Source organism: Pleurodeles waltl, chromosome 6, assembly GCF_031143425.1.
Source record: "Pleurodeles waltl isolate 20211129_DDA chromosome 6, aPleWal1.hap1.20221129, whole genome shotgun sequence".
Classification (NCBI taxonomy): domain Eukaryota; kingdom Metazoa; phylum Chordata; class Amphibia; order Caudata; family Salamandridae; genus Pleurodeles; species Pleurodeles waltl.
The window spans coordinates 491,421,044-491,442,090 of NC_090445.1; the positions used below are offsets into that span (position 1 = coordinate 491,421,044).

General features: G+C 41.4%; 1 protein-coding gene across 1 annotated transcript in view; it reads right to left on the reverse strand.

The window, feature by feature from the left end:
* The window catches only part of WDR77 (WD repeat domain 77), an 87,000-nt gene that overhangs the window by 21,546 nt on the left and 44,407 nt on the right, over positions 1 to 21,047 (reverse strand). The window contains exons 5-9 of the mRNA XM_069238645.1: positions 13,708 to 13,778; positions 11,908 to 11,962; positions 11,499 to 11,570; positions 3,346 to 3,454; positions 1,197 to 1,265 (exon numbers count right to left, since the gene is read on the reverse strand). Of these exons, the coding sequence (XP_069094746.1) occupies positions 1,197 to 1,265; positions 3,346 to 3,454; positions 11,499 to 11,570; positions 11,908 to 11,962; positions 13,708 to 13,778 (376 nt within the window). The remainder of the gene's footprint in view (positions 1 to 1,196; positions 1,266 to 3,345; positions 3,455 to 11,498; positions 11,571 to 11,907; positions 11,963 to 13,707; positions 13,779 to 21,047) is intronic.

Consider the following 21,047-nt stretch of genomic DNA (forward strand, 5'->3'; position numbering starts at 1 on the left):
TCCTCATTGAAGTGCCTTGGTGTTAATTGAATAAGAAGAATCACAATTTTAGGAAAACAACAATGAACTGTGTAACAAAAATTTTGAACACTGTGCATAAATTCCAATCCTTGAGGCAAAAGGAAGACTTTATACTGTAAAGAAAAGCCCAGGGAGAAAAAGGGTTATATCGAGAGACAGTGATCACTCTCCTTTATTTATTTTTTAATCAGCTTTATCACAAACATGCAAAAACAGGACTTTAAGAATGTGATCCTAGCATGATATGCCTCTGCATTCCCTAAATTATTTCTGGATATCTATTAAAGATATTTGCCCAAACGTGATTAACAATTGAAACCAAAGACCATAAAGGAAAATAATACTATGAAATAAGGTTATTACTTGGGACCAATCAATTGGAGTAAAGGCGTCTGTATGGTATCTATCTGTTCAACCATTAGATAGCAGACGGATTTTAGGCCCCGCAGTTCAGCGCGTCAATTGCCGCAATAGCAAGCAAAGCATAATACTCAGTGAACCCACCCACAGGGTACAGAATCGAGAAGATGTGAAAATTCTTTGTAGAGAATATCGTGCTTATGCCATCCACAGAATGCTTTAGCTGATCAAATGCTTAGTATGCAGATGTAAATTGGGAGCCCCGAGTGATTATCCAAAATTGGTGGGGGGATACAAAACACACACAATCTGTCAAATTCAGGGGGGAAAAAAAGGAAATTGTTAATGTGCAAAGAAAAAGAAGAAAGGACCTCATTCACCATGGAATATAAGCATTTTATCTGACCATCAGGCTTGTGTAATTTATCATATTAAAAGAAGAGATGCAATAGAGGGTGACAAATAAAGTTACTGGGGCACACGCAAGCCCAAAATGGATGTGCACTATACTTTCAGGCGTCCCAATTTTCTAAAAGCTTAATCTCTCAGTTTGTCACACTGTATATGCAAAAGTAGCTAGATTCCATGAGGAAGAGCAATGATTAAGCAGCATACCTTCTTGCAAACCTGTGTGAACCCCACAGAATTCTAAATAACTGCCTTAATGATAGGAGAAGTCACTAGTAAAGCTTTCAAGTATTGGCCAAAATTTGTTGGATCATACAGTTTACCTCAAGAGTCTAAATGGAATACAAAAACATGAATACTTGCCTCAAGCATACAACATACACTACATCAAACAGAAGGATACTTACACTTCTAAAAGATTAGAATCCACGACTGCTACACTGCAATCTTCACTGATGGAGGCAAGAAGAGGCAAGCTATGGGGATAAACAATTACAACGTTAAGCACTAAACCTAAATAACAAATCTAGGAGACGGACAAAGAATGGTGGAATTCATCAACATTTTTTGAGGTTGAGGCTAGCTTTACTGGCTAACACTGATCAGTTAAACCATTAGCTCTAACTAAATTCCTCTGCAAAGATCTGTAGCACCATGGATATACAACTGGTTTAACAGCAGAACAAACTGGCTGTTCCTTAAATTATGTGGGTTTGTGGCAGTTTTCGGAGCAGCGAAGTGGCGTGCGCATGTACAGCTGGCAATGAGAAATGAAAGAGTGAACAGACTTTCACCCATCCTCAAATTCATTTGCCAGGGCAGGATGGCATGACAAATATGAACATGCACTCAAAATATTACACACTGTATAACTTTTTTTTTATTTTTTTTTTTTAACATGTTTAAAACTCAAGTTGAGTCTGTTTCTTCTACTCCCATTGAGAAGCTGGGACTATAATCCACACTTCCAGTTTCCACAACGTTAATTTACAATTGAGGCAACATTTCGTCCTTATTCTGCTTCTTCCTTTGCTCTTCACCCCCTTTCTTTCATCTTAGTTCATTGCCCTTACCTTTCCTTCTTCCACTTTTCTGTGTGCATGTACCTTTCTCTTCCTCCTCGCCCTTTGCTTCCTCATTAATTTTTCTGCCCACTGCCACACCACCCTCCATCTACTCACCCACCCATCAATTCATCTATCCCTTACTCTTATTCTTCTTTCACCTCCTGCTTTATTCATTCAGTTGTCCCATCCTTTCTTCCTTCAAATTAATCCTTTTCTCAAGCTTTCAGAAGATACCTTATTTCTTCTTTTTTCCTACTCTTCATTTATTCACCAATCCAACCTGCCAAACATTTTCATATATCAATCTTCCTCTTGCTTTCTTCATTCATTAATTCATCCCATTGTCCCCGCTTTTATCCCTGCCTTTTTTTACATTTCCTTTCAAGTCACGCTTACACATTCCTATAACCCGTTTTTTAACCCCTTTGTTTCTCCATTGAACCATTCATTTTATCCTTCATCAGTTCCTTCAACCTCTTCCCCCTTTCCCCCTTTTTTCCTTCCAATGTTATGAGCCTCTTCATTCTTGCTCCTCTCGATTTCCTTTTCTCCTGGTAACAACTAGACAACGAAACCCACTGACAATATACAGAAAGAGTTAGTGTCTTGAAATCATGGTTGCTAATGTGCCAGGGTATCCGGAGTACAAGAGCCAGAAACAGTAGTACTCACTAGAGTGCATCAAGGTCAGCAATCCAGACATCACATACTATTTTTCCTCAGAGAAACATGGATAACCATACTGCCAATGTTTATTCAGACAAAGATAACAAAGGAAAAGTTCATCTTTGGCACATAAGGAGAGGGCATCATGTGTGAGCAAGAGGTCAGGACTGCACTAAGAAAAGTTGTTCAACGTTAGAGGTTCCCTTGAAGGCTTGTGATGATGCCATCAACAACAGAGCAGGCTGTGGCAATAATGAAGTGGAGTTGGTCTGGGTTTACAAACAATGGATATGTATATAATATCAGCAGAATAAATAAGTAATTTGTACAGCACACGACTGATCTGACTTTAGACACCACACAAATTACAACTGTAATAACAAAACAATCAATCTAGTAGGCCTAAACTCATTTTCTCAGTTATAAAAATGTCATTATTCAGGAAACCCAGAACACCGTTACGGAGATGGCCATGGAACACCAACAGCAAGCAGGCTCCATCAATCCTTAAAATGTGTCGCTTAGACCATTACTTTCACACTTCACTGTCCATACACAAAGAATAACTAAAATAGAACCTCAGTTCCTCTTGCTCAAATGTGTGCCTCAACCTCCAAGATGAAGTATCAAGGTGCATAACATTTCCATAAATGCACTGCAATGGTAGCTCTACTCTCTACGATAGAGCAAGGATGTGTGAAATTACCTCCAACATCTTTCCCTAGTGCCAAGTTAAATGAAACACCAATGTTATAGTTTTCCTGAAAGACAATGAATCGCCACAGTGCAAAAATATATTTCTAGGAAACTACAACACACCCACCTGTTCTTGGAAAATGCCAATCCAGTGACGCTGTGAGAATGCAGTGCAGCACTGAGGACAGGCTTAGTATTTGTTAGGTCAAAGATGCAAACTGTACCAATGTCATCAGCTGTTGACAGGAGAGAAAATCAATAGTTTTAACTAGAAAACAGCAACCAGGCAGATATTGTGTGCTAGGTGAAAATAAAAGGTGTAATCATCTCAAATGGCCAAGTTTAATATGACCAGATTATACTCCCAATTTAAATGGAAACAGGGACATTCTAATACAATCACTCTGTGAACTTAAACGAGAGATGGCGAGTTGATTAATTTCACAAACACTCCAACCCCCCCCAACAATCCGCCCCCCCCACCAAAAAAAAGAAAATAATATGAAGAACCTTTCCTACTGAGAGGGAAATAATGGGTTTCTGACTGCACCAAACTTTTGTGATGTAATACAGTTAAGTATCTGCTAGCAAATGCAATAAATGCTAGCAAATGCAAAAATTATAGTTTTAGATTTATAAAAATCTATCCAGAATACTCAAAGTCCATGAGAAACAAAAGAATCAAAACATGGAATGCTATGTACACTTTCGTAATTAAATGGCTTTTGGGTATGAAAGTCTTATTTGCTGTTCTATCCAAAATAAATACTATTGGGCATGGGAACACCCAACATTGTTACTAACACCAGTAGCAGAGGATACTCAACTGTGCTTTCTAACATTAGCCATCATTGAATTTCAATTTTGTTGATAAAAACAAACTGCTCGGACATCAAAACAGTATTTTCTTCCCCTCAGAATGCATTAAACATTGAATTAATTGTGATCCAGCATAGTTAAATAAACAAAAATTAGGGCATTTCAATCAAGTCTTCCAAGGTCAGGATACTGTCAAACTTAAACAGAAAAAAAAGAGGAAAAAACATGATCTACAAACTAAAGACAAACTTTCCAACATTTTTTGCTTTGCAGCGAAAACAAAGGTCATCTAAACTATGGCCCATTTCTGAAAAACCACAAAGCTGTCTAACAACCTTGCCAGTTCAACTTCATGTGAACAAGATATTCTGGCTGCATGCGTACAGCCCTGAAACAACCACTGGAGCCAAGTATCCTATTCAAATTGGCCTGTCCGAGTATGGTCTTCCATAGTAACAATCTAGCTTACTTCACTAGATATCAAGCCGATAAAAAAAAGATTCCTTGTGTATGAAAACAAATGTTAAAACTAAATCCATTCTTAATAAGATACTTCCTCTGAGGGGCAGGTTGGAACAAGATTCCACTGAAGATAACGCATTGTTCACATTATCTTATTCTCTCGCAGATTCTTGAAAGAGAGATATATTTTTGTAAAGTAATCCTTATACCAAGCGAACTGTACCTGCTCGTTGCCGCCCCCTTGCGCTTCTGACCAATCTCTCCTTCACTTTACCATTTTTGCCTTGTTTCTCCTCTTCATCTTTATTCAATATATTTGTAAGCATGCATATATTGCATCTGGTGTACATTTACTCTTTCCAAGTGCTCCAATATCTTGCAGTAGATCAGCACCATAGACAAATTAAGAGTTCTCCAGAGCACAGGCTTGTGGCCTCTTGGTGTTGTTTAAGAGTCTTTTTGTGAAGGGCATATGGTGTCTACGTAGCAGCACAGAGAACAGATGTGACTGGTCTTTGGACATTGGGTTGTGATGCGCTTTTGTCTCTGCAGGGAATCACTTAATGTATTATTTTATTACATTACAACTCAAGTCATCATGTTTTACTAACTTCTGATCCGATTAAGCTACATTTTTTTGTTAAAGTCTGCAAATTATGCAGATGATAGTTGTTCACCAAATGCAGAAAATCCATAATAATGCAGAAAAAGTAGTGCTCTCAGTTGCTTAATTCCAGTGCCTTTGGTAAAGTGACTCACAAACTACTCCTACTAGCGATCTTTCGAGTATAAACCTACAGAGCAGCATTTCCCAAGCTGTGTGTCGGACCCACTGGGGGGTTGTGAACCAATTTTTGGTGGGACGGGAAAATTCAGGTCAATATGAAATTAATATTTATAATAATCAGTCTTGCTTGTGCACTAGTGCAAAGGTGCAGAACAATGCAAATAAGTCCTGTTTTGAAGCAAAATCTTCAAGTATTCCCAACTAGAGGTGAACCCTCCAGTATTTGATGATGCTGTTTTTCTTTTTCCATTTTACAGTCATTTCTACATAGAATGCGCTAACAGGACGTGATCATACACAACCATATGGTTTTGCAGTATGACTTTTACAGAATTAAGAAATATGGATCAAGGGCACCAGGTTTGAGTCCCAGCATTAGCTCAACATCCTTTGATTCTGGGCAAATCACTAAGGGCCAGATGTACGAAACGTTTTGCGACTCGCAAACGGCAAAATCTGCCGTTTGCGAGTCGCAAAACGCGTATCCCAATGCAGAAATGCATTTTGCGAGTCGTTACCGACTCGCAAAATGCATTTCAGACTCGCAAATAGGAAGGGGTGTTCCCTTCCTATTTGCGAGTCGCATTGGGATGCAATACCATTTGCGACCGCATATGCGGTCGCAAATGGCATCGCAGTTACCATCCACTTCAAGTGGATGGTAACCCAATCGCAAATTGGAAGGGGTCCCCATGGGACCCCTTCCAGTTTGGGACTGGACCCCAAAATATTTTTTCAGGGCAGGGAGTGGTCCAAGGGACCACTCCCTGCCCTGAAAAAAAACGAAACTAAAGGTTTCGGATTTTTTTGAAATGCAGCTCGTTTTCCCTTAGGGAAAACGGGCTACATTTAAAAAAAAAAAAAACTGCTTTATTGACAAGCAGGTCGCTAACATGGAGGCCTGCTGACGACAGCAGGCCTCCATGTTAGTGAGTGCCTATACTCGTAATGGGGCCGCAATTTGCGACCCACCTCATGAATATTCATGAGGTGGGTCATTGCGACCCCATTGCGAGTTGCAGTCGGTGTCTGAGACACCGTACTGCATAGCAATTTGCGACTTGCAAATTGCGAGTCGCAGGGACTCGCAATTTGCAAGTCGCAAATTGCTTTCTACGTACATCTGGCCCTTAATCTCCTGTGCTTATAATAAAATATATCTGATATTGTGTAATGTAATCTGCTGCTCATGTAAGCTTTTCCAATGCCTTTGGGGCGTGTACGCACTTTATGAAAGTTGATTAATATACGAGCCACTGAGTCATTTTAAACAAAAATGGATACAAGGCCGTACCCATACCCTGATGCATGGGTTTCTCAAATTTGCTAAAATCGCTGGTATTAGCACGTTTTTTCAGAAGCCTTATTTTGGTACATAGATGTCACAAGCCAGCAACCCACTTTTATTGGCACATCAATATCTTGGCCACAGTCGGACATCGAAGGGTGTGTTCAAGATTATGGCGTTAACAAATACCTGTTACTACATCTGTGGGTCACAAAAGTTTGCTGTTACAAAGACTGGGTGGAGATTATAAAGTTTGGGAAGTACTGCTATAGAACGTACAATGTTTGCTGTGTGCATATTGTCATAATGATTGGTATGGCTAACCCAAGGTTTTCTCAAACAGTAATGCATATGCACATTCACATCGCATATCACCAAATAACACATTGAGTCCTGCTGCTATGTGATTTACCAACATATTTTAGTTTGTCCTTCCTTCTTAATGAACATGTCGCTGCCATGCAATCTTTTGTTAGCCACAGCTCAGTATCAAACCAAGTCCAGTAAGAGGCTGATAGGTGTGCTTAATTAACCATCATCGACCAAACATGCACCCCCGAGTGGCCATGTCATCGCTGCTAGACAATTAACGTAACCAGTCACAAATTACATAACCTCGTTCCCCCTATGAAGAAGAGAAGGACCATTTCTATGGTTCCGCAAACCATGCATGTCCTAAGACGTTTTTTCCGTCAATAAGTCAGTAGTTCAGTCACAGTCTGTATTAAGGTATCCATCAAGAATTTTACATAACTCAGCAGTCAAGACCACAAACGTGGGATAGGATTTGGCTAACAAGCCATAATGCATGTAGAAGCGGGGCTATCTAGCCGAGCATACCGCAGAAAAAGGGAGTACATTACAAGGCTATTTGTCATCTGTCATGTTGTGATTTGTCTGATCCCTTTTAAAGAGTGCAAAGGATTGGGAGTGGGTGTAGGTAGCCAAGTGGATTTGGTTACTTATGAGCACCCCTCTGAAATTAGTATGTCTTCTAGGCTTTCTTGGGGTTGTCTGGCTGTGCTATTTCTTCAAACTCTAATTCAAGACATTCCAGAGATAATGGGCTCATGTGCTGATTCTTCTCCTTTATGACTTCTGGACAAATCTGAATCTGGTGACCAATTTTACATTTTGCAAATCGATAGTACAGATAGTGCAACAGAGTTTTAAATTCTACAGGTACATTATCTGCCTTTTCCCAGGAAGACTTTGTTTACGTTACACAATAACTTGCCTGAATTCTTGGTGATAATGGGAGCAAGTCAAGTTCTTCCTAGACAAAACTGATGTTGTCAGATATCTTTAAATGAAAACAGACCATCGATTCCTAGTACTGTAATCTTTGCAACATCTTCTCAGTTCTTTTCCTTGGAACCACAACAGACTAGATTTGCAGAATTCCAACAAACTTGCTCATTAGTTTAATAAAATGTCCTTTCCCTGGATGAATGGGAGAACCATTTTTAAAAGAGAGAGCTGGAAACTAGTACTTATTGTGATAGCTGATATCGGAGGTGAAAAGAGAAGTTCAAAGTTTAACCCCACAGTTTTAGTTTTCTGTGTAAGGGAGAGTCTTTGTCTACGCGATGAAGGCCAAATCGTTTCTAGAGCAAGTGGGGCCACCAATTAGCAGTATCACTGTCAAAGTGTCATCGAGAATCATGTTACTGTAGCATATGGTGATCTTTTCATACTTTCAGTTTATAACCAAGCTTCATACATCTGAAAATGCAATGCAATTGGTATTATGTTAATAACTGTGAATGAAGCAACATGCAAATATAAAAGGAAATAGCTGCAATAGCCAAGAGCCTTAGCTTATGCTGCAGATGTCACTCTTAACTATTTGCATTGAAACCACATTTCGATCTGTTGCTTGGACACTTTCAAGAATGAGCCAAACCTGCAACTCCTCTAGGTTATTCCATGTACTACAATTCAGTTTGAAGGTCAGCCACATCGTAAGCTGCAGAAAGATAGAGGCTTGGGATCTTCTGCTGTTCAACGTGGAGTGACAGGATTAGTTCCATTCCCAATGTCAGCTAATATTGTTTCTGTGCATGAGACTTTCAGTCAATGTTAATGGTACAAGAGCATGTAGTTCCACCCCTGTATCAGAGCAGATTAGCAAGATAATTGTCTATGCTATTGTTGGAGCTGGTTTGGACGTCCTTCAGGATTTTATTGATCTTGTCAGAAAAGGTGGTCAGCAAGCTTTGTTAGTGTTCAGGAGCAGTAAACAAAATGTTCTTGATTGCTTTTGGGTTCTCCCGGTGTCTTAAAGGCTGTGTACTGCTTGGTTGTTTGCTTTAATAAACTGCAATGTAAAATGACGCTTTCAAGGCTTATTGACTGCCTTACAGCAGCATGACATTACGATGACATCTTCCAAGGTTTTCCTTTGGTTCCAAGTTATTCTGTTTAACCACATGCTACTATTTTTGTGGTCTAATTTCGAGTTCCCCATTTGAACTGGCTTGATTGGTGAAGGATTAAAGACATTTTGATGACCATCACCTTTAGCGTATGTATGTATCAGTATTTGTAAAGCTAAAACCTAGCTAGGAATCAACTGAGCTCTGTAACAACATTGAGCCTTGTGCTGAAGCTGGAATTTGAACTGGGGTCTCACGATTGCTAAGTTGGCAGCCCTAGCCACTATGCCACATCCCTTTGGATAGACTCCAGGTCCAATACCATAGGGCTTGATAAATATGAGGTAACTAAGAACTTCAAAGAACATGGGTGACAAGGCTGTGCATATATGACATCACATAATCAAGGCCTGGAGTCCAATTTCATCTCTAGTATTGGGTTTGTTTTGAGCCTAAAAGGCCACAGTGATATGCAAGCAGTTCAACCAGGACATGCCTGGGACCTTAACTCTTAGATGCAGAATGTGGTTAGCGTCCTGAAATACAGAAGGGCTAAGGCAAGTGAAAGCTACAATGTTCTGCTTATCCATGCCCGTAGTTACCTCTTTGAAGGACTGTCCACTCTAAGAGAGAAGTGGTCCCATAATCAAGCTCTTAAAAAGATGGCTTGTGTGATTAGTGTAAGATCAGACTTTTCCCTGAGGAAGGTAGCACTATATATCCTGTATTAGGATGACAGTGACAGTGAGCTCATAGGACAAGTAGCTAGAATTCCAGATGTTCCATTAGGATATTAATTTCAGATTAATCGATGCTGCTTTGCTAACACTTTCCCACAATTAGATGTTTAGATGCTTCTGAAATGTTGTGAAGAGGGGACTTTCTCTGCTGAAGCAGCACATTTTAGTCAAGCATAGCAATGAAACCCACCTCTTAGAAATGCCTGGAAATTACCTCTTCAAGCTAGTCGTGGATGTGCTTAGCATGAGAAAGAGTATTGATAAACAGATTAAAATGCTCCATTGAGAAAGTAGACCTCCAAGGCAATGTCAGGTGAGACCATGACGTACTGGCTTTTGGTGGTACTATGTGATGGTATTATACAAACTAAGATGTTTGCTATGTTTACTATGATGAGGGGTGAGCAAAGTCCAAGTTTCGTTGCTTTTTCCCATGCTGGAGTCTAAATGGCCTGTTTAAGTAATATCTTTGGATAACATACAAATCCAGATGATTGGTTTCAGAAGTAGTAGGTTTTTCTTCAAGGCCGTCATCTCAGTGTGATGAGAGATTTCAACAGCAGTGTGGCAGACCTGCAATGTTATAGGCTCTGTAACAGACAAGCTAGGAGAGTCAAATTTCTCACTGTGGTAGCTACCACCTTGAGACAGAATAGTACCGGTGCCAAAGAAGCTTATGACTAGTTACTGCATTTGTACCAGATTCTGCTTACTGTGGGCAATTTCCAACAAAATACAAACCACGATCTCAATGTAATTGTTGAACCATTTTTCCCTTAGGAGAGTGTCTGGGGTGTGCAGTAACAGACTAATTTGTAGTTTGCTAAATATGGTGTTGCACGTCTCATCTAAATCAGGGTCTCTGGATTGTGTTTCATCATACAATGTGATGTAGGACTAGAAGAGACTTGCACAGTTGTTGACTGCCACTGAAGTTTTAAATAAACCACATTCACTGGAAAGGAATAAGAAATGGTATTTTCTATTATTATTCCTCAAGACACATCATAGCTAAAACAATACATAACCAACACCTTACATTCATCTTTTTTTTTTTTTTTTATAAAGCCCAGCTAGTATTCTACACATAACTTCAAGAGCTACATCGATCCACTGACATCTTAGATCTCACTTTGCTGCACCAATAGCCCTTACCTTTAATCCTTCCACATTTTAGTAAAACCAAACGAGTATAAACAAACTCTGTATGACAATCGCCTCCATGTATGCACATACTCAGTAAAGCACAAGGAGGCAAAACTTCCAAACGTGCCTATGACACCAAATCATTTATTTGTGTTAGCTACTAAGATAATGGTATTTGTTAGAACATTTGATTTTAGCAAAGTTAGGTAGAACCAATCATTGTACCAAGGCCCAACACAAACCCAAAAAGCAACCTTACCAGGCTTACAATGTCAATGTTAACTTGGTTATGTAAGGTTTAATACCAAAGAAATGGACACGAACAAACAACGTAAGCGCGCTGCCACTTTTACTTGACCTTTCGAGATTACATTTTCAATCAACTGTCACACTATGTGTATATGGTGCCTCCAAGAAGGGTGGCCATTATTAGACAAGGGTGACTGTCTGCAAACCATTTTTTGGAGATATTCAATTAAAATAAATATTAATAAAATGAACCTAAATTGATCTTATTTAAAACGTTAGTTGTCTTTCAAAAACATGTGGCATGCATGGCTTTGGATCTCTTGAACCTACCTTCTCCTTCTCACCCTTAGTCAACTTGCCATTACATTACCAGTCTGTCCAATAAGGACACTTCCTAATAACATTACTCACCAAACACAAAGGTATTGCTCTTTTCTGGATGCCAAGTGACTGAAGTGGGAAAGCTGGTCGAAGCACTAGTGTCTGTGGGAGGAATGCAAATATTGAATAAAGTCTGGACATAACTCAAGGCAGATTCAGTAATATGCAAAGGCACTAAATATTAAAATCAAATAAAATAGAACCCATACACTAGCTGGCGTGTATAAGTGTGTAGTGGGAACTATAATCCGATTGCCTACATCTACACAGTTATAGCTCTGCACGTCATAGCCTGCTGGACTCAAAGTAAATCTCACTGTTGAATAAAAATATCGCAGGAGTGCAGCAAAACCTCATCTTGCCATCAAAATACCTATGCACAAAAAGAAGCTTTCCAGACAAAACAATTGTTATTTTGTGGCACCAATGTCCAACTCACCGATCCGAAATGCAGGTTTAGGGTTCCTGGTGTCCCACAGCAAAACTCTGCCATCCTGTATTAAAAATGTATTACAGTTACCAATTTGAACAATACAAGAAAACAAAGACTGCTTCACTGCAACAAACATAGCGGGTCATGGATATGCTACTCAGTGACTTTTGTGCCCAATGTCTAAATTGCCAGTACTTTCTACGAGTTTGCCCTCATTGTGCAGAGCTGAGGGAGAAACCCTTCATTCCCAGACTAAGACACAAAGGAATGATTGATGCGGTCATTTGTACAACGCATGTTTGAACACACACTTGGACACTATAGTGTCTGCACAGAATAGCTATGTTGCACAGAATGCAAACTGATAAAGTGAACCATGAGAGATTACTGTCTGATGATATTTGGTCCCCTGAGCAAGTAAACTGGACAGTGAAGAGACTGAGGTTTTGGAACGACACAGACGATGGCACATAGAGCCTAGCTCCACAAATGGTTGATTTATTCAGAGGCAGCTGGGCCCTCATTCTGCTTTAATCTCTGGTACATATTCCACTTTCATTGCATTGACGTTTGCCATTTCCATACCCTTATTTTGCCCTAACCTCCATTCCACTGATCACCACTTACACATGTGAACAAGGGATACTCTTCAAATCTTCACTTTAATTCTGATTATAGACATATTTCTTTTTCAGTCCCTCAGAAAAGGCCGGTTTGTTGAAGATTTAGAATGAATCATATTGAATTCCCCTATGGTTAATATTAAAGATGCAGGATGCACAATGTAGTCTGTGTATGATCTTTAGGCATCCTGGTCCCAGATTGTCCATACAAAATGTAAACAATTTTATACACAAAAGCCTGCATGGACTGACTCTAGGACTGCATACCTGATCCTCATCACAATATACTTTCTTAAATAGTAACTTTAAAATTCAAATGCCTCCACAAGTAATAAACCACAAAATAAAAATAGATAAATACATGATCAGCATTTTCACTTTAAGCAACTGGTAATGCCTCGATAGATATAGGCACTGCTGTACGAAGGATTAGAAGCAAAGCAAAATGTATCCTGGGAGATAAGAAAGTAATTGTACAAATATCAACATTAGGGAGTAGACTTTTCAAAGTAAAGCTGAAAGAACAAACATAAATAAAATTGTATTCGGTGTGTACCTAAATGATTAACGTTCAGAGATTTTGATCCGTTATCAGAGAGCAAAGCAGAAACAATAAAATGACTGCTACTTTTCCAATTTATCACTTGTCCCCACATACCAGGCAATCAGGGGATATCAACGGTCCTGCCTTTGTGTAAATGAAATCCATTTCACATGAATCTCACAAAAGATTGCTTTCAAAGTGGATTTTGTCAAAGTAGTGGGGATGCCAGTCCCACAGTGATGTTGCGAGGGTGTACATTGTCCAATCCAAAGCCATGGGGTGCTTGTGTGAGGAAGCAGGGAGAGTCCATTGGGAGTGTAGTTCTCTGTAGTATGTTCAGAAAAGCCCTATCAAGTCACTACCATGAAAAACGGTGAAAAGTGGCAAAAGCAGTTTCTTACAAGTGTTGTACACACCACAAGTGTCTGAAACTTCAACAATTCAGTTATTTAAAGACAGGCCTTGATAATCCAGCATCAAGCTCTCAGAGCAGATATCATGAACATTTTCTGATCTATGTACAATGTCTCTATAATTATTTCAGATTACATTTTCAATAAAACCATTACAAAATATAAAGTAAAGTTACTCCAAAGAACACATTTTTCTAAAGACATTGGCAGTGTACTCTTTCTTTACCTGACTGCAGGACAAGAAGACAGTCTCTTTATCAGGGCATCCTGCAACACACTTTACTTGGTTGGAATGTGCTGTGAAAACAGAGTAAAGTTAAGATAAAATCAGCAATTTTAGAGTATGAATTAGACCCACTTACAAATTTTACGAGTAGACCAAATTGTTGAAGGAAAAGGTACATACAGGTAACTATAGTTCTGTATCGTAGGAATCTTCATTGAAGTCATAAACCTTGAATCATTCTGTGTTGCCTGCGTGGAGTTTGGAACACCTTCTTCAAATATCTTTAGATTCCAAGAAAATAACTGTCTAGCGTTCATCACTGTAAATCATTTTCCATATAGTCACAGTGTAGACTGTCAGCAATGTATTTTCCTTGATAATGCTGTAGAAGGACATATATAGTGGGAAAAAGCTTTTTTTATAGTGCAACACGTTGTCCTAGAAAAAAGCGTTCCCCTGACAGAGACCGCATGAGAGGAAAAGGCAGCCTGAGCAGTTAACACAAAGCTTAAAACATGGCCTGTATCTTTGAGGGCCCCAGAGAGACTCCTACCCACATTGCACAAAAGTGACAGTTTGCTTAAGAGTGTCCATTCTTTTTTACCTGAAGCACAGGATATTGAAGGTAACTGACCGCAGGAGAGGAGGGAGGGTGTTTAGGACTTCAATGAAGATTCCTACAATGCACAACTAGGGCACTATGTAATTTTTCATTCTGCATCGTAGGATCTTCATTGACAGTCATGAACCTTGAACAGGGTAGCAGGCTAATAGAAAGAAAAACCTCTAAAGCAGCTGTCAGGAATCATACCTTGTGAGTCCGCAAACTGTCTGAATTGGGACCTATCAATTATAACCAAGGTTCAGACCCATGAAGAGAAGATAAACTATTTGAAAAGGTTTCTTGTCCAAATCTAGACTCAGCGAGAGTATCCATGTCTAAGCAGCAGTGTTTTGTGAATGTGTGTAATGACCGCCATGTAGCTGCCTTACAAATGTCTAGTATAGGGACGAGTCTTACCCAAGCCGTGGTAGAAGCTTTATCTCTTGTTGAATGAGATTTTGGCTCGTCTGACAAAGGTTTGTTTGCTATCTGCTAACACAAGGAAATGCAAGAAATATCCGTCTAGCTATGGATTGTTTGGAAGTCACTAGACCGCGTGTTATTGAGCCATAATTTATGAACAGATGGTTAGAGTTTCTATTGGATTTTGTCCTGTCAAAAAAAAGATCGTAGCTCTTTTAAAGTCTACATAATGTAGTGTTCTTTCAGCAGTAGATGTAGGGGTTGGGAAAAAAGTAGGTAGAGTGATAGATTGATATGAAACTCTGACACCACCGTAGGCAACAACAACAAAAAAGGATGTTTACATAATACAAGCCTATTGTGGTGGAAACTGTAAAGGGTTCTACAGAAAAAGAGAGCCTGCAATTCAATATCTCTACGAGCTGAAGTGACTGCAACTAAAACAAGCATTTGCAATGGGTCTGGCGTTTGCTCGAGTTAAAGCAATTAGCGCTCTAAATTCCTAACTGGACTTCTCTTGCCACATAAATTGAAAATGGAAAGTAAAACAGTTGACAGAAAAACTGATTTGAAGAGCCACAACCGCCACATGCATGAGCGCGGAGAGACACAAAAAGAAAAAGAAGTTCGCCCGCAGTCAAACGCATCGGCAAAAGTTTAGTTATCCATGTAACAAGGCGGTAACAAAACCGCTCCAAAGAGGGACAAACGTAAAGCAATTCTCTTGTACTCTGATAGGGTCATAGTTCTGACACCATAAGCAGAAAGTTTCAGCTTAAATGGATAGGATGCCCTTGTGGGTGCTCGTTTGGCTTCTTTCAAAATGTATGTAGGAAAGTGACCCTCTTGGCATGGTTAACTCTCTTTTTTTTTTTTTGGGCTTGGTATTGATGCTGACTTGACAGAGTGTGCTGGGATCCAGCATGGCTGCATGGGTTTTGAGTTGTGCCTTAGCCCATGCCAAGGACTCCAGATCATTCCCTATCAGTCACTCCACTGGGAAACCACTACATGTTTCAGGCCAGTAACGCCTCCCCATTCTGAGGTCACTATAGCCATGGGATGGACCATAATCACATTGTCAGCACTGGTGACTGGATAGGTTTGGCCAGTCAGATATTGCCCTGGATAAATTAGTTTTTCTGTCACCATGGTGACAATGGCACCTTTATCCCTCAGAGTTTCTAATTTTGTCCCATTAATCAAGGGACGCTGTCTGTATTTGTTCATATTAAGGGGTCAGACAGCAAGAGTGGCAACATCTACCCCACCCTCAGAGACAAAAGTAGTTTTAGTGTGAACCCAGAATTGTTCTGGGAACACTGGCTATACCAGTGCTGGCTGGTGCAGTACTAGGGGGATTGTTTTTGGGACAGGCTAAGTCTCCAGTTCGGTGTCCATTCTGCCTACAGTTGTGACACCAGGCCTTTTTGGGATCAAAGTTTTTACCCTTGAACCTGTGTGCAGATTGTGAAGAGGCTCGGGCCCACACTCCTGCTCAGCTTTTTGGGGGCCTTTAGAAGATTCTTTACTTTTGTCCCTAGGTGTCTCACCACCCTAGCCCTGGGGATGCTTTATAACCCATTTCTTTTGGTCACCCCCAGTAGAAATCTTGCTTACCCTAGTCTGGACCCAGTGACTGTCTTCTTTCCAAATTCTTGGGGAGAAATTGGACCTAGGTCTATCAGATATTGATGCAACCTGGCATTGAAGCAGTTACTTAAAAGATGTTCTTTCATAAACAGATTATAAAGCTCATCGTAGTCTTGCACTCCACTGCTAGTTATCCAACCATCTAGTGTAAAGTATTCTACAGAATCAATCAAGGACTGGCTCGAGGTTTTGCGAGTCCCCTTGAACCTAATTCTGTAATCCTCAGTGGTGAATCCAGAGCCCTCAATCAGGGTAGCCTTCATGTGGTCACAGGATTCAGCATCTGCACCAGTGAGAGTGAGGAGACTATCCCTGCACTTACCAGTGAACAGTTACCAAAAGAAAGCTCCCAAGTGAGATCTCTTCAACTCTCACTTTCCACAGGCCATCTCAAAGGCTGTGAACCACTGGGTGAGGTCATCACCTTCCTCATACTTGGAGACAATCAGATTTTTGGGGGTGTCAGTACACTCTGTCCCTAAAATTACTGCTACCATTAATGGGTGCTAAGCCCATTTCTGGTCTTTACATTTCTATAGCCAGGAGCTGTCTCCACAAGGCTCCCCTTTTGGTCATCCTTGCTAAAAGGCGGTCCTATTTATTAAGGCAGCCCTCAATGTTCCCGGAGGAGCTGGACTCCCCTGTGGAGACCCAGATCCTGTGAGCACTATTCTTGGATTCTTGGACAATGGGACCATGTTCTCCCTAGTTAGGTTAGTGGGCGGGGGGAATCATCCTCATCCTTATCTTAAATGTCTTCCCCATCTGAGGGGAGGTCTTTCTCCTCAGCAGGGTGTTCCCTTGTATACTCTGCCAAGAGCTCCTGGAGCTTAACCATGGTAGGGTAGGAACAAGGTTTGATGTGTTTCAGTCTGCAGAGGGACATTAACTCTGATCCCAAGATGGAGGTTAGGGGTGAGGTTGAGCTCCACAACCATGCCCTCTGAGCTGCTCATTTTGTTACTAAAATTGGGGATTACTTTTAGGAACTAAAACAACTTCTAGCTACTTACCCCTAACTATTGTAACTTTTAAATAAAAAAAAAAAGAAAGAAAGGCTAAAGAGGACTTTTAAGGCCATAGCATGACTTTTACAAATGTAGAAAAATGGTCAATTCAAATATCAACTGAATCTAAAGGCAATTTTGGAACTTTTTTGTGTGATCAGATATTGGCTGAGTAGTCCAGCAAATGCAAAGTCGGAGACCCCACAGCTGATCCACCAAAGTAGGAAGCTGGCTCTGTATATACTGTATCAAAACAAGGTATGGTGTGTTCAGAGTCCAGGCGTTCCCCAGAGGCTTAACAGAGGATAAAGTAGATAATACTAATGCTTTTTTGTGGTAGTGTGGTTGAGAAGTTAAGCTTATCAGAGGGTAGTGCAAAGCATTTGTTGTACACACAGGCAATAAACGAGGCACACACTCAATGACTAACTCCAGGCCAATTGTTTTTATATAGCAAAAATATATTTTGTTACTTTAGAACTAGAACCAAATGATCTCAGTTGCAGGCACGTACACCCGTAAGTAAGTATCAAAGATATGTATCAATTGCACTCTGTTTGAATTTCACAGTAAAAACAGTTTACAAGTAAGTAACACTTTTCAATTTCAAAAGTAGACAGTGCAATTTTTCATAGGAGTCAATAGGGTGCTGGGGAGAAAAGTGTTAGCATAGAAAGTAAGTACACGAATTACGAATCCAGGCCTCGGAGGTTAGGGTGTCCACTGGTCAAAGTGGAAGTTGGCCCCAAAAGCACACCACCAGCAACACAGGGCTGGCCGAGGGCAGAGGTCATAGTTGGTGTTGGGTTTGCAATGGAACACTGTGAGGACTGGAGGTGACATAGTTGAAGAGCTTGCAGGTAAGTAACTGTGGTTTTAGGACACAGGCCTGGAGTTGGGGGGGGGGGTGGGGGGGGTAGTTAGTTCAGCAACGGGGGTGGCCCGCAGATCAGCACCAAACACACCCTCAGCGGCACAGGGGCGGCCGGGTGCAGTGTGCGCAAGCAGCATCGGACACCCAATGATTTTCAATGAGGGAACCCCCGGGGCCACAAAGAGGCTGCAGGCTGGGTCCAGGGGGTTGGTTCAGAGAAACCAAAGGCTGGAGAGGCACCCACTGGACAGTGCTGGACCATCTGTCAGATTTCACAAGGCCAGGGAGCTGCGGGTGCAGGGGTACCTATCGGCATCAGGAATATTCGTCGGATCTGGTTGCAGTCAGGGCGAACCTCTGGTTTCAGGCTGCAGGCGTCATTATGGTGGCCGAAGGGGTCAACCCATCATGGATGCGAGATCGGAATCGCCTTGGAGGCCCTCCTCTGGTCCGGGTGCAGAGTGGACAGGACTCAAGGATCCGGGGCGGTTTTGAAGTCCTTTAGGAGAATTTCTTATGGACAGGGCTGTGTCCTCTGGAGTCCTTGGTCCTCTGCTGGGCAAGAAGTCCTCTGGATGTTTGTAGAGGTTGCTGGTCCTGCAGGATGCATCCCCTTTTTGGAGCAGGGGTCTTTGAAGCTGCAAACAGGCCGGAAGGGCTGGGGCCAAGTCAGCTGTCATCTGGAGTCTTCATAGCTGGGCACGGCTGGTCAGTCCTGCACTAAAAGGTTGGATAAAATATAGGGGCTATCTCCAAGATGCCCGGAGTATGCCTTTTTCTAATAAATCCAACACTGGTATCAGTGTGGGTTTATTGTGCTAACAAGTTTGATACCAAACTTCCCAGACCTCAGTGAAGCCATCATGGAGCTGTGGAGTTCGCAATGACAAACTCCCAGCACATGTACTCAATATGGCCACACTGCACTTAAAATGTCTAAGAATGGACAGACACTGTAGGTACCTGTGGTATACTGCATTGTGCCTTGAGGGGGGACTTATCTAGAGGGGTGCCACAGGCAGTGGTTTTTGGGCATTGCACTCTGAGATGGATGCCATGTTGACTATACCTTTTTTCTCCCCACCAGCGCAACAACAGTCTGCAATGGCAGGGTGTATGTGTTTGGTGAGGGATCCCTTAGAGTGGCACAATACATGCTGCAGACCTTGGGAAACCCTCTGGTCACAGACGCCTTAGTACCCCTGGCACCTTTTACAAGGGACTTAGCTGTGTTCCAGGGGTGTGCCAATTGTAGAGACAATGGTACAGTTTAGGGAAAGAACACTGGTGCTTGGGGGGTTGGTTGGCAGGATGCCAGCACACTCAGTTAAGTAAGCATCACTATCGGGCAAAAAGTGGGGAGTAACCATAGTGAAAGGGGCTCTTTCTTATAATATGTCTTTATGTACTACAAGTCCTAGTAGTGACAATCAGCCTATTTAGTGTCACAATCCTGTGAGAGGGGCAGCACCCACAGTATTGAATTAGAAATGCCCTGACGTATGTCTAAGTGGTATCTTCTAATCTATAAGGAATACCATGAGCATGTTTCTTATGTTTGGAATGGTAGTGAGAAATCGTGCTTATTGGTGTAGGTGGATGTTTTATTACCACTGTAAAAATGACACTTTTAGAAAGTGGAAGTATCTCTGTGCTTATAACCCCATTGCTTTTGCAGCCTGACTCCAATCCACATCTGGGTTGTGACAACTCCACTGTGACGTACAAAGAGGGAAGAGAAATGCCACCCCGTAGCACTCCCTGCTGCCAAGGAGCAGTATTTCCAGCTGTTGGAAATCCCTCCTAGCAGGGCCCTGCCATCAGGACAATGCTGTAGTGGAGCCTGCGAGTGAGGGAACTCCCTCTGGGAGAACCTATCTGCTCCCGGGCCAACGCACTGAATAATCGACAGTGAAGACACTGGGCCCAGGGAAACTCTCTGACTTGGAGGAGTGCTCAGGCACGTCCAAGCCTCTCCTGCCTAACCTCTGGTAATGCTGCACCTCGGCGACCACAGCCACAACCACCAAAGCTCTTGTCCCCTCTGTACAGCGTCAATGGAAGACCACCTGTATTACTCCTAGTGGAGGCACCCTCTGAATTCCCGCTTTCCGGAGACCGGGTTCTGCTGTGGACTCAGGAAGCCGCCTCTGTTGATGGCAGCGTGACTGTATAATCTGTAGTCGGTGCGCTGGACGTCAATTTTAGCATAGAGTTGGATAAGAGCAAAAATGCGCTGTGCCCTCTATTTCCACTACAACCTAAGTGATAGTCTCTAAACCCTTCTACCATAGGTGTCCAAAAATCATAATGTACGTCATTTTGGGCCTTATGAAGATCATAGTCACAAGTATTATCGGAATACAGAATGATGTCCTTAGGGGGTAACACTGAGACTCTTTACATTAACCATATGCAATTACATTCAGTGTTTGTGATTTAGATCATTTTGACTTGCATTACAAGGATAGTAGATGTTATTCAGTAACTGCAGCCTATGTATTGAGACTAATATGTGGTGGCTCATGCCTATATTCATCCCAAGCGGCACTACATGACCTGGATGTTTTTTTGGACAACCAATGCTTTATGTGCCCCCTGGTTGTATTTCAGACCCTACGCCCTGATAGATACATGTCGTGTTAACATGGTCAGGATGATTAATGTGACCTCCAAATTTGTATAAGTTGCACAGTCCTGATTGATTTAGGTCATTTGGGGCTGTTATGCAGGTAGAGTTTAACTTGCAAACTATTTATTGTACTTCTGTTGTTTTGGT